Source organism: Trypanosoma cruzi, genomic scaffold (assembly GCF_000209065.1).
Source record: "Trypanosoma cruzi strain CL Brener 1047053516551 genomic scaffold, whole genome shotgun sequence".
NCBI lineage: Eukaryota > Euglenozoa > Kinetoplastea > Trypanosomatida > Trypanosomatidae > Trypanosoma > Trypanosoma cruzi.
Genome location: NW_001849213.1, coordinates 21,476 through 37,558, shown reverse-complemented (window position 1 = coordinate 37,558; position 16,083 = coordinate 21,476). Strand labels below are relative to the sequence as shown.

At 61.3% G+C, this 16,083-nt stretch overlaps 4 protein-coding genes, 2 non-coding genes and 1 pseudogene across 6 annotated transcripts, besides 3 other annotated features; all 7 read left to right on the top strand.

Annotated features, from left to right (window-relative positions):
* Positions 1-365, top strand: Tc00.1047053509963.60 (hypothetical protein, conserved; the record flags this gene model as incomplete). The annotated part of the gene is made up of 1 exon (XM_803386.1): positions 1-365. A coding segment is annotated over one exon (365 nt), but the record flags the coding sequence as incomplete, so codon positions are not given.
* Positions 1-16,083: a sequence feature (areas not merged during assembly with more than two copies in the genome that could not be assigned to a particular haplotype).
* Positions 396-670: a mobile genetic element.
* Positions 1,571-1,650, top strand: Tc00.1047053509963.71. Its single transcript, XR_008255635.1, has one exon. It is a non-coding gene; the product is annotated as a C/D small nucleolar RNA (snoRNA), TB8C3C2 (small nucleolar RNA).
* On the top strand, positions 1,692-2,036 carry Tc00.1047053509963.51 (uncharacterized protein; the record flags this gene model as incomplete). Its single annotated transcript, XM_803387.1, has 1 exon — positions 1,692-2,036. One exon carries the CDS (start codon positions 1,692-1,694, stop codon positions 2,034-2,036), a length of 345 nt encoding a protein of 114 aa, XP_808480.1.
* Positions 1,702-1,777, top strand: Tc00.1047053509963.61. Its single transcript, XR_008255634.1, has one exon. It is a non-coding gene; the product is annotated as a C/D small nucleolar RNA (snoRNA), TB8C3C3 (small nucleolar RNA).
* Positions 2,383-12,864, top strand: Tc00.1047053509963.40 (dispersed gene family protein 1 (DGF-1), putative; the record flags this gene model as incomplete). Its single annotated transcript, XM_803385.1, has 1 exon — positions 2,383-12,864. The coding sequence occupies one exon, from the start codon at positions 2,383-2,385 to the stop codon at positions 12,862-12,864; it is 10,482 nt and encodes a 3,493-aa protein (XP_808478.1).
* Positions 7,237-7,281: a microsatellite.
* On the top strand, positions 13,983-15,248 carry Tc00.1047053509963.30 (annotated as a pseudogene).
* On the top strand, positions 15,519-16,083 carry Tc00.1047053509963.10 (hypothetical protein, conserved; the record flags this gene model as incomplete). The annotated part of the gene is made up of 1 exon (XM_803384.1): positions 15,519-16,083. A coding segment is annotated over one exon (565 nt), but the record flags the coding sequence as incomplete, so codon positions are not given.

Below are 16,083 nucleotides of genomic sequence, written 5' to 3'. Positions count from 1 at the left end.
CAACGAGGGAGAGTTCCCCTGCGAAAATGTTCATCCACACATCACCATCGCGAACGCGCCGGGTGTTCCGCCTGTGTACAGCAACGAGCTGCTGGACGATTCCCATGCGGATGACCCGTGCCGCACCGTCGTCAGTCTCCCCGCCGGCACACGCGTCACCGGGACATTTGTCTTCAGGTAGCCGTGAGGGACACTGCGGTGCTCGCCGCTGGCTGCAGTGGCATCCTCTGCCACCCCATGCTGGGCTCGTGGGTGCTGGTGGCCGTGGTGGTGTAAGCACCTGCTTTGTGACTGCATCGCCGAGTGTAGTGCATGACGTTCCCACACTCCCGTGGCGACCCCGCTTCCCACATTCAGTATTGTGATGGTTCTATGGACTTCCGCTGTTGTTTTCTAGGAGCCTGTGGAGGGGATGATCGCGAGGAGGGCTGGCTATTTAAATTAATATGTATTTTGATAAAACGAATACACTTTTTTACGACACTTTTATACCGCATGATTTTTGGCATGACCACGGCTGCAGGGGATTAGGGAACCGATAGCCGCCAGATAATTTTGTAAATTTAATTTTACCATCTCACCCACTCTCTTTTGATTCCCACATTGCGGTGGGGTCCTGTGGCTGGAGAGCCCCAAGGTTTGACACTTCGTAAGTTATTAATATATATATGTATGTATATATGTATCCAATCCGAATAGAGCGCAGCATGTCACGAGAGTGGCTATCGGAATACATATGTGTACATATACTTACTTGGGGCAAAGCTTGAGGGTGTGGTGAGCCCACTGCTTTTTCACTTACCCCTCTTCCTACTGTATTGCTTGATTTTCGTAAATAACTTTACGATCCGGTGAATCGCCCCAGGCGAATGTTTGCTTCTGTTTGCTCTTACCTCCCTCTGGTGCGAATCGGCCTGCCTCTTTGATTGGACGTCTTCCCTATGCCCCAAGCAAGGTGACACATGTTTTATTATTGCGGCTGCGCGCCGCAGCCATCCATCGCTTCCTTCGCCGGCGGTGTCTTTGATTGCTGGTTTGCGTGGCGTGGTGTTAATTTGTGCGACTGCTCGTGTGACTCACTCGTGTTGCGGGATGGCTTTGCGGGAGGAGCTCGTTCATTTTCACGTTGCCGCGTAACCGAGGGTGAGTGCTGGTAGCCACTGAACGGCGTTGCGCCTTGTGTGCCGGCTGCTGTGCTTCCACGTTGTGCTGAGATGCTTGAGGGGGCAATTGTTTTTTGTTTTTTCTTTTTGTTTGCATCCCACTCGTCTGGTCATTGCGGCTGCAACGAGACTCTACGGCAGCCTGATCGTTGCGGGCGTTGCATCTCCTGCTGTTGTCTCCTCGTTGTGTCGGTGGGGAGGAAGCGGGCGACGGCGTCGGTGGAGTGGCGCTGCGGTGGGAGAAGGAAGGCACTGACCGCCGCTGACGGCGACCGTCTTTGCTGCCGGCGACCTGACGAGATGACCTCACCGTTGTCACACCCAACCGGGACCGATGCGGGCCGCACCGCCTCTCTCTTCCCTCCCTCCATCCCCCAGTCTCCTGCAGACACACGAACTGCGCGGCGGCGGCGTGATTACAAACCGGACGTCTGAAGGCCAACCGACCGCAGAGTCGATGTGGACCCTTGTCCCCCGTGGCTGAGTGCCGCCACCGTGCTTCTTTGTTCCTCACTTTTGCCCTTGTGCATGCCGTGCGCGCATGATGCCGCTTTTTGTTCTGCAATGCCGACCCACGTGAGCGAGAAACGACGCCTTGACTACTGGCAACTGACGCACTCACCACCCCACTTCCGCGCCACCACCACCACGTTCACGGACGCGCTCGATGGCTGGCGGTTGCAACAATGCCACGTGTATCTGCCTCGGCTTTTGCGTGTTGTCCACGGCATCGGGGTCGTCATGTGTTGGAGGCATTTGGCGAGGAGGGCGGTGCCAATGGTCATGTGCCTCTTGGCCGGGGTCCCGCCGCTCTGCACGGCGGTTGTGCGGCGCTGCGCGGGCGGTGGGAAGCCGATGGCATCACTGGGCTGACTGCGTCTGCGCGTCTTTTTGTCGCTGGCTGTGATGTGGAATATATGTGGCCGGGTGCCGCTGCATGCTACTGTGTCTGGCTACTGTTGCTGCTGCCTCTTCCTTGTTTTACCGTGCAGATAGAGATACTGTGGCTTGACCACCACAACTAGTGTTTCAAGGTTTTAGTAATTACTCGCAGCAGTTGTAGTATTATTAGTAGAAGTAGCAGTGGGATAACGACCTGGCGGAATCGGGTCACTGTATTTGGCATCTGTAGGAAGGGATTTGCGGAGCAGGAGGCACGGTCGACGAGACGAGTGCGACACACCACGACAGCCCTGTTGATACCTGGTTGGGTTGGTGGATGTGGTCTGCGGTGGGTGCGTGTCCGCGCAGCCGGCACCGCGTGCGGCGCAGGGCCATTGCGACTGTGCGTGTGGCGCTGCTTGTTCTGTTGGCGCTGGTTGCGGCGTGGATGCCCGCGGTGCATGCGGTGCCGTTGCGACTGCGGGGCGGCACGGTGGAGAGAGCCATCACGGTTGGCCGCGCCGTGGACACGGTGCTGATGGACGGCGTGTACGTCACGAACGGCGTGGCTGTGGTGTTCGACGTTGCGGCGATGCTTCCCGGCGCGCTGCGCATCGAACTGAGGAACTGCGTGTGCGACGGCGGTGCGCAGATCTACGTGCGGGGCTACAGCGGCGAGCCGGCGAGTGACCGGAGCCTGGAGGTGAGCGTGAGCGGGCTGTCGGGGAGCTACTGCTCGCTCGTGTTTGTGCACAACCTGCCGGCACGCACGAACGTGACGGTCCGTGACTCGACGATTGTGACGGCGGGACCGATGCGCTACTCGCAGCTGAGCGGGCTGACGGACGCGGTGGCGTCGCCGCTTGTGCTGCACGCGACGTCGCTGTTGCAGACGCAGCTGCGTGTGAGCAGCACTGTGCTGAGGTCGTCGCAGGCGGGCGGGACGGCGGTGTACGTTGGCGGCGGCGTGGACCTGCTGTCGAGCGCGATGGTGCTTGACGGCGTGTCGCTGGAGGCGTCGGGCGGTCCGAACGCGTCCGCGATGAATGTGTCATCCTCGTCACGTCTCAGTCTGCGGAGCCACTCGGTGTTCTCCGTGACGAACGTTTCGGTTGTGAGCAGCGGCGGCGGCATTGTGCTTGGCGAGCGCCTCGCGGTGTTTGATTCGGTGCTGCGCTTCGTGGGCGTCGAGGGGTCTGCTGCGTCGTCGCTGGTGCACTGCGACGGTGGAACGATCCATGCCGGCGGGTGGCTGGAGCTGCACGACGTGTGGGCGGTGGGCGAGGCGTCGTCTGTGGCGTCGCTGTCGGGTGTGACGCTGAGCGGCGGCGCCGTGTCTATTGCTCGCTGCGCTGCCACTGGTGCGACGCTTGCCGTCGGACCGACGATTGCGAGCGGCGCTGTGTCCGTGCAGTGCAACCGTGCGGGCGGCCGCGTGCTGCAGAGCAGCGGCGACTACCGCATGGCCGGCCTGTCCTCCGTGAGCGTGGTGCCGTGCGACGGCTGTGCGGCTGCGCTGGCGTGCTTCGATGCGCTGACGGCGTCGTTCTCCGAGTGCGTGTGCAGCTGCCGCGCTGGCGGTGTGGGCGACGCGTGCCTGCCGTCCGACGTGCCGCCTGCGAGGGCCGGCGGTGGTTCGCAGGACTGTGTGAGTGGCGTGACGCTGACGGAGTCCGTGACGGTTGGCGGCGGGCAGGCGACGGCGTGCTTCGACTCGGTGGTGTTCAGCGGACCGATCACTGTGGCGGTGGACTTGCGCTCGATGGATGCGTTCGCTGACGCGCTGAACGTGACGCTGCGCCACTGTGTGCTTGTGGGCGGCGCGCAGCTGCGGATTGGCGGCCTCAGCGAGAGCACAGCGCGCCTGATGCCCCACGCCCTCGTCAACATGACGAATGTGACGTCGATGGAGGGCACGATTGTGCTGCATGGCGCGATGCCGCCGAACTCGAGTGTGCTGCTGGCGAACTCAACGCTGCGTGCGACGGTTGGCGGGTCGCAGTACGTGCCGACGACCCCTGACCACGAGGAATCCCGGTACGGCCCCGCGCTTGTCCTGGACGGTGTCCGGCTTCTGTCGACGCGGTTTGTCATGACGCGGTCGGCTCTGATGTGTGGCGGGGGTTCGTGCGCTGCGATCCTTGTGGAGCACGGCCTTGGCGTGAACCTGACCAGCGTCTTCTACATGGACAACTGCGCTGTCAATTCGCAGACGCACGTGATGTACGCTCTTGCGTCGGACCTGCGTGTCAGCGGCGGCTCCGTGTTCTCCATACAGAACAACTCTTGGAGTGTGCCGAGCACCGAGTACTACAAAGGCGCGCTTGTGTTTGGGGACGTTGCGGTGGATGGCGGCAGCGTGCTGCAGGTTGTGTCCAGCGAGTTCCGTCTCGGCTTCGCCATGCTCATGGCAAACACGCTGACTGTGACTGGTGGCAGCTGGCTGGTGCACCGCGACAACGAGTTCCGCACCGCCTACGTTGTGTACGTGGACAAATACGACGGCGTGGCTTTCCGCGATCAGAGTGTGTGGTCAATACTTTACAACGACTTTGGTTACGGCTCCTATTCGTCGATCACTGCATACATGACAAGTTTTTGGTCACCACCATCCGACTCTCGCCCGATCATCTACGGCGTGTGCAACAAGGTAAAGAGATCTCCTGTGACCAATTACAGAAGCGAGCTCAATATTGGAGTACCCGTGACGGCATTGGACTGTGGCACGTGTACCGTGGGCGCCGTGTGCTTTGCTGCGAGGACGAGCAGCATCCGCGGCTGTGGGTGTGTGTGCGCTGCTGGCGGCCACGGTGACACGTGTCTGCCGGCTGCGGTTCCGGACGGCCTTGGGCCGCTCCCGCTCCCCGATGCGAAGGACACGGAGGTCCGCTGCGTTTACGGTGGCAGCATCAACTCCGTGGACTATCCTGATCCCGGTGTGCGTGGTCTGTGCTTCGTCAACGTGACCTTCACCGCCGCGATTCTGCTGGACCTGTCGTACTTTAACGCGCCTGAACAGACACTCAACATCACGCTGCTGCAGTGCGTCCTCATGGGCCTGTCGATCAGGGGGAGTGGTGCGCGCGTGCACGTGAACGTGACATCCTCGATGCTGGATTCTGGTGAGCTGGAGTTTGAGGGAGATTTTGGCGCGAGTTCCCAGATGCTGGTGGCGGGCAGTAAGCTTGTGACGAACTTGGGTTACGCCATTCACTTTCCAAGTTTTACTTTGGGTAAGAACACGACGCTGCTGCTGCTCGACAACAACATGGAGGGGGAGAGTTACGCAGTTTATTTCCCCGTTGCTGTTGTCGTTGATGGTGGCGGGATAATTATGAAGGGAAATATGCTGCAGTCAACAAAGAGCGGTTACAGCTCGGAGTCGGCCGTTTATTATAACGGTGTTGATGTGAAGAACGGCGGCTACATTGACGTCGAGAACAACACGATGAGTGCAGCCATCGGCATTTATTTTCAGTCTTTGGTTTCTGTGAGCTCCGCGGGGCTGCTGAGGGTGGCTGACTGCACCTTCACTGGCAGCACGGAGGCTCTGAATTCTGCGCTGTTGTATTTGTACGGCTCGGTTGCTCTTCAGGGTAGTGCGCAGTGGCGTGTGGAGGACAACAACGTGAGCGCAGCCTCAGTATTCATTATGCCGTCTTTCTGGTACAGTATTAGACTGTCGGGCAGCGGCACCATCGTGTCGCTTGCACACAACCGTCAGGCGGACTCGAGTAAAAGCTTTGCGAAAATTACTTCATCGGGTTTGATTGTGACGTCACCCGCGCGGTTTGTGGTGGGGTGCAACATGCAGGGCGAGAAGGAGGTGTCGTACGACGGCGTGTTTCCAGAGAAAGTGGTGGTGTTTGGGTGCGGCACATGCAACGACGACGCGGCGTGCTACATGCCCGGGACGGAGTCGGTGGACCGCGGCTCATGCTCGTGCAGTTGCAAGAGCGGATGGCATGGCGCGTCGTGTCTTCCCTTCGAGGTGCCCGACACGGTTGTGCCGCCCGCGCCGGAGAGAGCCGTGGACGGCGACACGAGCTGCGTGGTGAACCAGACGCTGAAGAACCTCACGCTGAACATGTGGAAGACGCACCACTGCTACGTGGGTGTGACATTCAGCGGCGTAGGAGCTGCGCTGACTTTCTCTCCCAACAGTATGCCGCTGCATCTCCCCATCAACATCACGCTCACTGGGTGCACATTCCGTGACGGAGCCGCGCTGCAGTTTGTTGGGGGCACTGAGGTGGCCAAGTCGGCCGGCGTCCTTATCCGCGTGAGCCAGACGGTGATGCGGTCCTCCGTTCTTTTATTTAGACGTGCCCTCCCGCAGCACTGCGACATCGCCGTCACGGAGGTTGACGCGGTGCAGTCCTCCGATATCCAGCTTTCAGGCACTGCAAGCAGCAGGCTGAGCGTGGTGATGCTGGACGACGTCGTGTTGACTGCGTCCTCGCTGCTGGTCAGCAACGTCAAGGCGCGTTTATTGGATCATGGTGGGTATGGTTTGTACTCGACCGGGACACTGACGCTGGTGGGTGGCAGCTCGCTGTACACGCGGCACTGCAGCTTTGATAAATACACATACATGTTGTACATGCATAGGCTCATTGCCAGTGATCGCTCCGTTTTTGCGCTGCTCAACAATACGATGGCCACCGGGACAAGTTTCCTGTTTCAGTACCACGACCTCACCGTGTCGAATCACAGCGTGCTGCGCGTGGTGGGGAACAGCGGCTCCGTGTCCTACGCCATCTATGCATATGATTCTTGGACCGTCCGGAATTCAAGCTGGTTGGATTGGCGCGACAACGACGTGGGATTGGGTGCGATGTTCTACTACTCTTCCTTTTACGCTTCTGTGAACATCGATGGCAGCAGTGTGGTGACGCTGACGGGCTGCAAGATGGGCTCAACGGGGTTGTCTAAGTCTCCGCTGTCGCGGATTGACGCCGGCTACGGGTTCGTTGCCGGATGTCTGACGGTTGCGGGACGGGAGGTGACGACGGCGGCAGAACTGGAGCTGAACGGCATCACTGATGTGACGACGGTTGCTGCGTGCGGGGAGTGCACGAGGGACGGCGACTGCTTTGCTCCGCTGACGACGGCGGTCAGCGACTGCAAGTGCCAGTGCGCTGCTGGAGGGCACGGCGATGTGTGTCTCCCGGCGCCTGTGCCTGCTGGCCCGCCACCACCGCCACCGCCGCCCGCACCACCGTCACCGCCGCCGAATGGAGAGTGCATCAGCGACGTGGTGTACCCCGAGGTTGCGCAGGCAGTGGGCAGCGGGCTGTCGTGGCTGTGCTACCGCAACGTGACGTTCAGCGGGGGCGGCATGATCCTGACGGTGCTGATTGGGGGGATGACGGGCGACGTGGCAAACATCACGTTTGATGGATGCACGTGGAGGGACGGCGCCGTGCTGGTGCTGTTGGGCAACGCGCACGCCGCTGTGGGGTCGCTGAACATTGTTGTCACCGGCAACACGTTCGATGACGCGCTTCTTAGCCCGGAGGGTGATTTTCCACCGCACACGAACATCACGATCAGCGGGAACCGCTTCACGGTCACGAGGCTGATCTCTCGGTCGGGCTTGGACCTTGACAGCCCGTCGTGTGTAGCGATGAATGGACTGGTTGTCAGCAACGACTCCGCGGTGGTGCTCAGTGGCAATGTGTTTCAGAGCGTGACGGCATCGTCAAGCGCCATTCACGTTGTTGGATCTGCGCTGAGGGTGTCGTGGCACTCCCTGTTTGCTGTGATGGGCAACATGTTTCATATGGACGACGGTGGCGCTACGGTGATATATCTTGGAGGGTCTGGCCAATCCTCGTCGCTGGATGTATTGAACAACTCCGCTGTGGTGATCCGAGACAACATTGCGTCGAGGCCGGTGAGGTACTTCATATTATTTTTCTGGGCATTACGTGTGGAGTCCTGGTCAGCGGTTGTGTTTCAGGGCAATGACATGCAGGGAAGCTTTAATGTGTTTCGTTCAATGTTTCTTTCCTATGTCTACTACAACTCCTGGCTGCAGTTGAGCGGCAACCTCTGCCGTGAATCCCCATCGGATGCCTTTGCCTACGCATACCCCAGGGTAAATCTACGGAACTCCACGGTGTCTGTGTCCGGCAACAAATTCATTTCCAGCACTGGCACGCCGAAGGTGCTTTGGATATTATTAGGGTCCAGCGATCTCACAAACGGAACGGTTGTGGCCGCGTGCAACACTGTGAACGACAAGGATGGGGCGGAATACAGTATTCCGTCCGCGTACAATGCGGCCATTCTGAACTGCAGCGACCCATGCACCCTCGCGGCGTCGTGTTTTCCTGCGTACACGGCGACGGCGTCGAGTGATGGCTGCGCCTGCACGTGCGCTGAGGGCGGCCACGGCAATGCGTGCCTGCCCGTCGCTGTTCCCGAGCCCTCAAGCACTGACGGCGCCGAATTGTGCGTGCAGGACGTGCGTGTGGATGTGGATGTGAACGCCGGTTTCGGGATGTCGTTGGTGTGCTACGTGGGTGTGACCTTTGCGGCGGACGTCGTGGTGGACGTGGGCTTGATGTCGGGGAGCGTGCGCAACGTGACGCTGGTGAACTGCACTTTTGTGGGCAGAGCGAGTCTGTACGTTGTTGGGTGGCGTTCCGACCCGCCTGCTGGCCAGCGTGCCGATGTGTTGATCAGCGGGCTCGAGTCGCGCTCCGGCGGCGGCATGGTGGTGGCGAACCGCTACCCGCCGGGCTCGCGCGTCACTGTGGTGGACTCGGTGCTGATTGCAGAGAAGCGTGTTGCGTACCGCGGCGCCTACGACCTTGGCGATGCGTCCGCGTGCCTCGTGATGCACAACGTGAATCTGACGGGGAGCGTGCTGACGATTGCGCGCACGCAGGTGGCGGCTGTGTTCGACGACGCTGTTGGCGTGTTGGTGGTTGGCGGCGTGGCGCTGTCGTCGCGCGGTGCGCTGTACTTGGACGGGCTGTCGGTGCAGACGGCGCTGGGGCTGTGCGTGTCGGTGGAGGGCGGTGTCGCGGCCAGCGGCGGCTCCGTGGTGGCGTTTGTTGACAGCGACTATCTGCTGTGCAAGCATGCGGTGTCTGTGCGTGGGGCTGTGAGCGTGTCGGGCTCCGCTGTGGCGCTTGTGCGGAGCGACTTTTCGTCGACGGAGGACTACGCGGTAGCGTTTGATTCGACGGTGAGCCTGGCTGGCGGGTCGATGCTGCTGTCGAGGGGCAACGTGCACGACGGCGTCTCGAGGGAGATGCTCCACGCCGCTGGCGCCGTGACCGCTGCTGGGAGCACGCTGAGCTTCGTGCGCAACCGAGCGCTGCTGCCGCGGATGCTGTCGGTAATCCTGTCGCTTGCGGCTGGGGCGCATTTGAGGGTTGCATGCAACGACGCTGGTGGCCGAGTCCTGTCGACGGCGGAGGAGTATGCAGCGGCTGGTTTTGGCGACGCTGGGAGCATCGACGTTGCTGGGTGCGACGCCTGCGACGGGGACACGCACTGCTACGCGCCCGGGACGGCGACGGCGAGCATTAAGGACGGTGTGTGCGTGTGCGTGTGCGGCAGCGGACACGGCGAGGCGTGCGTGCCTGTGGGAGCTCCCGCGCTGCCGCCCGCTGCGGTCACCGCGTCGAGTGTGTTTGTCCGCGAGAACTTGACGGTGCATTCGGTGTTCGTTGTGCCTGCCGGTGCGAGCGAGGTGACGCTGCGCCACGTTGTGCTGGACGGCGTGAGTCCTGTGCTCTACGTGCCGTGGATGGCGCGAGGCGGCGTGCGGATCGTTGTGCAGAACGTGTCGCTGCGTAACGGCGCCGTGCTGTACGTGATGGGCGGTGGAGCGTTGGGCGGTGCTGCGGGGAGCGACGAGAGCGGCCCGGTGGAGCTCTCCGTGTGCGATGTGGAGGCGCTGAACGGTGCGCTTGTTCTGACCGGCACGTATCCCGTGGGGTCCGTGCTGACGGTGACGGACTCCCTGCTGGTTTCCGCGAGGCCGACGCCGCTTGTGTATCTTTCCGGCTCGCAGTCCTCGCCGTACGCACCGGTGCTGGTGCTGTCGGGCCTGCGGCTCGTGCGGTCCGTGCTGGTTGTGTCCGGCGTTGCCCTCGTGACGGTGATGACTGGTGGGCGGACGGTGGTGGTGGACGGCGCGGTGCTGGAGCTCGTCGGTGCCGGTGTCGCGCTGGACGCGGCTGTGTTCGGTGGCGAATATGCATTGTACGCGAGTGCGCGCGTGGTTGCGTCGGAGGGCGCTGTGCTGCGCGTGTCGGGGAGCCAGGTGTACGCCGCGCATGGATTGGTGTTCGACAACGGGGTGATGGCCAACGCGTCCGCCGTCGTAGTGAATGACAACGCCGGTGCGCTGACGGATGGCGCGCTGTTGGAGCTGCGGGAGATGGCGTCGTTTGTGTCCGGGTCGTGGCTGTCGGTGCGCGGCAACAGCATCAGTGGCAGGCTCCTGTCGGTGCCGTCGTACCCGCGCCGTGCGGAGCTTGTGCAGAGCACGCTGACGCTTCACAAGAACGCTGGCAGCGGACCCGTCGTGATGGACGGCACCGTTGCGCTCGGGGGCGCCGGCCGAGAGTTCGTTGTGGGGTGCCTGACGCTCAACGGGCAGGCGCTGCAGCCGATCGACTACAGGTCCGCCGGCATCATTGGGAAATTCCGCCCCGTGGCGTGCAGCGTGTGCGACGCCGACGTGCACTGCTTTGCTGCCGCGACGAGGGCGATGTCGGGGTCGTGCGGCTGCCGCTGTGCTGAGGGCGGGTACGGGCTCGACTGCCTGCCGGTGTACCTGCCGCACGTGGACGGGTGCAACCGCACGCCCGAGAAACCGCTGCTGAGCCACACGGCGACAGTGACGGCGACGCTGACACCGACGCCAACGTGGACGCCGGGCATGAGCGCGACGCGCTACAGTCCAACGAACTACGGACCGACGGAGACGCTGCAGGTGACAGAGACGGTGACGCTGCTGCCCACGCCGACCCCGGCAGCGTCGGTTACGGCGACGGAGCCGCCGACCGCGACAGTGACGGCATCGGATTCACTGAGCATGAGCCTGTCGGTGAGCAGCACGCCGTGGTGGAGCGACGTGGCGTGCCCGACACTCACCGTGACGACGACGGCGGCTGGTGGGAGCCTGACGCAGAACGACATTCGCGGCGGTGGGAGCGCCGTCCCGACGCGGCTGATGGTGGCGCTGCCGCCGCCGTTCCGCTGGGCAAGCGACCCGCAGCTCGGCACGCACCTGAGCTTCGTGCCGGTGTCGACGGCGCAGCCGACCGGCTTTGGTGGTCCGTGGGGAGCGATGCTGCGCAACGCGACGTGGGTGCGCAACGCGACGAATCCTTTCACCGTCCTGGAGCTGGCTGTGCCCGTGCACCGCGGTTACTTCATTGGTGCCGACGAGACGATAGTCATTCGCTGCGACGCTGTGGCGGTGTTTGGCGGCTGCAAGGGTGTGCTGCTTGGGTCTTTCACGATCGCGTCCGACACGCTACCCGCCGTTGCCAACGCCCTCTCGGCGATCACCGGCGTTGTTGCGGGTGCGGCGGCTGTTGCCGTGGTGGTGACCGGCGGGCTGGGCTCCGTCCTGGAGATGCAGGCGCTCGGCGTGTTTGCGAGGATGTCATGCGCCACGGCGCAGGAGCGTGCGAGCACCGTTGCGCTGCCGTACTTCCTGTCGGTGTTCGCTGCCCTTGATCCGCTGTGGATGGTTGTGGGCAACGCGCTGCTCGCCGCGGTGTTCGGCTGCGTGCACTACGGTGTGACGGCGGCCTTCCAGCGGTGGCGCGGCGTGGACGCAGCGACTGCGTGGGCGGCGATGCGCTTCCCGAGCCTGACGTACGTCGTGGCTCACGCGATGCACCTCGGCATATTCTTCGGCTCCGTGTTTGCAGTGGCGATGCCCGGTGCCCGCGTGCAGCACTATGTGATCGGTGTCGTTGGCGTGCTGTACGGTGTGGCGTTCCCTGCTGGCGTGTGCTACTTCATTGCCCGCCACGTGGGCGCGAGCTTTGCGAAGTACTGGCAGTTTTCGGGGAAGCCGCTGCACGAGCGCCTGCTGTACCCCGTCGGGTATTGGTACCCCGCGGCGCAGCAGCGGATGTACGGCGGCATGCTGACGAACATGAGGGGCAACTACGTGTACTGGTGCGTGTTCCAGCTGTCGGTGCTGTGTGTGGTGGGCCTGATTGCTGCTGTGCACCCGCCCGTGGGAGTCTGCCACGTCCCGTACTTCTGCATGGCTGCCGTGCTGCTTGCGGGCGCGGGCGTGGTTGCCTTCACGAACATGATGCGCTCGTCCTTCCTGACGGTGATGCACGCGGCGAGCTTTGTGCTCCTTGCGGCGCTGTGCCTGACCAGCGCGGCCAACCACCTTGCGCCGAGCGACGGCGGTGCGAGGGCGTACGCGGCTATCGTGCTGCTGCTGACGACTGTGCTGCTTGCGGCCACTGTGTACAGCGTCGTTGTGTGGTACGTGGAGGACCGCCACTGGCAGGAACTGCGCGAGCCGCAGCGTGGCGAGCTGGATGCGCTGCTGCGCGATGACGAGGAGAGCGACGAAGAGTTGCGGAAGCACCACGACAGGACATCATCTTCGTACGCTTCAGGCACCGCCGGCGCGTCGTCGTACCGACCACCCGCACCGCCGCGGTGGGAACGCATCATTGGTAGCAACGAAGGCAACCCAGATACCATTGACCGTCAGCCGCAGCCACTGGCAGTCGACACCCACTCCAACGCAATAAGCTTCGTGGACCATGCATCAACTACACGTGGGAGCGTGAATCACGCTATCCCGTGACATGCGCCACGTGAAATTTGTGTGCGGTGCTGGCCGATGGGGGGAGATGGCGCGGGGCCACGGCTGCTGCGCGCCACGGCCAGTCATTGTATGGTGCACCGACAGTGTTGTTCATTTTTGTTTTCTTTGGTTCTTGTCTATTGTCTTTCTTTTCTGCCAGTGTTTATTTGATTGTCTTGTAATTACCAGCGATTGTGTGGGGTTTTGTCCATAATTTTATTTTATCTTTTTTGGTTTACACCAACTTCAGAGCGTTTGTTTTGTAATTCTTTCTCGTTTCTTTTGTCACTCTGTGATCCGCCACCACAGCGGCTGCTGCGTGTATATCGCTGCGTGGAAGTGGCGGGAGTGCGGTGCTAGCCGACGGGGGGAGATGGCGCGGGGCCACGGCTGCTGCGCGCCACGGCCAGTCATTGTATGGTGCACCGACAGTGTCGTTCATTTTTGTTTTCATTGGCGCTTTTCTATTAATTCTTTTCTGCCAGTGTTTATTTGATTGTCTTGTAATTACCAGCGATTGTGTGGGGTTTTGTCCATAATTTTATTTTATCTTTTCTAGTTTACACCAACTTCACAGTGTTTGTTTTGTAATTCTTTCTCGTTTCTTTTGCCACTCTGTGATCCGCCACCACAGCGGCTGCTGCGTGTATATCGCTGCGTGGAAGTGGCGGGAGTGCGGTGCTGGCCGACGGGGGGAGATGGCGCGGGGCCACGGCTGCTGCGCGCCACGGCCAGTCATTGTATGGTGCACCGACAGTGTCGTTCATTTTTGTTTTCATTGGTTCTTGTCTATTAATTCTTTTCTGCCAGTGTTTATTTGATTGTCTTGTAATTACCAGCGATTGTGCAGGGACTACGCGTGTGTGGCTTGGCTGCGGCAGAAGTGAGCGCTTGGGTGTTGGAGCCCGCTGCGTGCATTTTTTTTTTCGTGCTGCATCAGGTGGTGTGTGCTGTCCCGAAGTCCTGCCTCTCTTCTCCTGCCTGTTTGTTTTCCGTCCGATGTGGCACTGCGGTGCACGGGCGAAGTAGTCGTTTGGATCCTTTTGTGGTGCGTCGCATCTCACGCTTTGCTGCGCCGTTGGTTTGTGGGGGACGAAGTTGTGCCACGACGCGTGGGGATGATGCCAGCCGCACAGAGCGCAAGGAGGACGTTGTGACGCCGTGGGGTGTTGCCGCCACGGGCCCGAGGGGTGTGGACTATGGCCGCGTCCTCACACGATTCAGGTCGGAGCCCGTTGATGAGCCCCTTCTGCAGCGGCTGGAGGAAACATGCAACGGAGGGGGGAGCACGCGCAGGCAACCAGCACCGCACAAGGGGAGGCGGGACGAATGGCATTGCACCATTTTTTCCGCCGCGGCATCGTCTTCTCCCACAGGGATTTTGGAGCCGCCATTGACTGCGTGCGTGCGTCCTTTGCGACGGGGACACACCGCGCGTACTTGTACACTGGTCGTGGACCGAGCGCGCAGTCGATGCACATTGGCCATGTCATGCCGTTTTTATTGACGCGGTACCTGCAGGATGCGCTCGGTCTTCCGTTGGTGATCCAGATAACCGATGATGAGAAGCACTTCTTCCGCGACATTCCTGTCAGCGGGGAGAGGGCGGGCGGGTTGGTGGTGGAGAACATAAAAGACATCATTGCCTTTGGCTTCGATCCACGCAAGACATTTATATTCCGCAACACGATGTACATGGGGGACATGTACCCAACTGTCGTGCAGTTGCAGCGCATGTTGACGCTGAGCGCTGTGAGGAATGCATTTGGCCTGAAGGATAGCGACAATGTTGGAAAGGCAGCCTTTCCAGCGGTGCAGGCCGCACCGTGTTTTAGCAGTGCCTTCCCCCGTGTGCTGCGACGGCTAGCTGGGACCCGCCGCTGAAGTGCATCATTCCCTGTGCAATTGATCAGGACGCTTTTTTCCTCCTGGCACGCAACGTCGCGCCGCGTATGAAGTGCTGCGCCCCCGCACTGCTGCACACAAAGTTCCTCCCCGCACTGAAGGGAGCGCAGTTCAAGATGAGCAGCAGCGCCGAGGGGAACGGAGTCATCACACTACACGACACGGAGCAGGAGGTGCGGAAGAAGGTGCGCAAGGCCTTCTCTGGTGGGGGTGGCACGTTGGAGGACATGCGTGCGGAGGGTGTCAACCTGCACGCAGACGTGGCGTACCGACTCATTCGGTTCTTCTGCCCCGACGACAATCTCCTCGCGGAGGTGACGTCGAAGTACAGCAGGGGTGAGATGAACAGCGCCGAGGTAAAGGACCTCGCCGCGGATGTCGTTGTGCGGCACTTCTTGTCGGGGTGGCAGGCGCGGCGGGCTGGCGTCACAGATGCCGACGTGGAACACTTCTCCGGCATCCGCAGCATTCTTCTGTGAATGCCGGCAGGAGGGAGGAAGGGATGATGGGGACGAGAGGGCGCACATGCAACGGGAGTGGTGTGGCTGACTGTGGTGTCCGTGAAGATGATGCCTGTGGGTGGGGGCGTGTTGTTTGTTGTGGTGCCCACCGCGTATATTTGTTTACTGTGGCTTCTGCTGGACTGCACGTGAACGCCTGGTGTTCCCCTTGCAGTTGTACAACAAGTATTTTAGACCAACAGTAGATAGGGAGCTATTAGGCTGCAATGGGGCGGGGGCCGCACCACGATGGCACGCGCCACGGGAGAGAAGGGTGGCCGCGGGATTTTCCGAGGGAGGAGGGGTGCGACACGACCTTACGAAAACGTTGATGGGTGCGGCATTTGCTGCGGGGATTGTTCAGGAGATGTAGCGGACGCTTCTGCCGCTAGGGGCTATGCCACTCGGGCACGTGACGCGCTACAGGAGAAGTGCATTCGATTGGCGTTTTGCAGGGCGTTCCCACACAACAACCGAGTGCGCGTGCACACCACGTTTCTCACCCTCGCTGGAGTTGATTTCATTCTGGTGGAACGCACCATCACTGGCTGCGACGACGCGGTGTACCGTGCGAACCGCGACGTGTGGGAGCATGTTCCTCGCGGTCAGGCCAGTGTCCTCATTGCGGATCCTGGGGAGGGTGCGCCCCGCCTGGTGGCGACACTTCAGGGCCTGCGGAAGTTCGGTCAGTTCGACGCGCCGTATGGTGTGGAATGCGGGACGCCTGTTGTGGCGGTGGCACTTGAAGCAATTGACGGTGACTGCGGCCACGTGACGGCCTTCGCACACGACGGAGAGCGATTCTGGCTGCTGA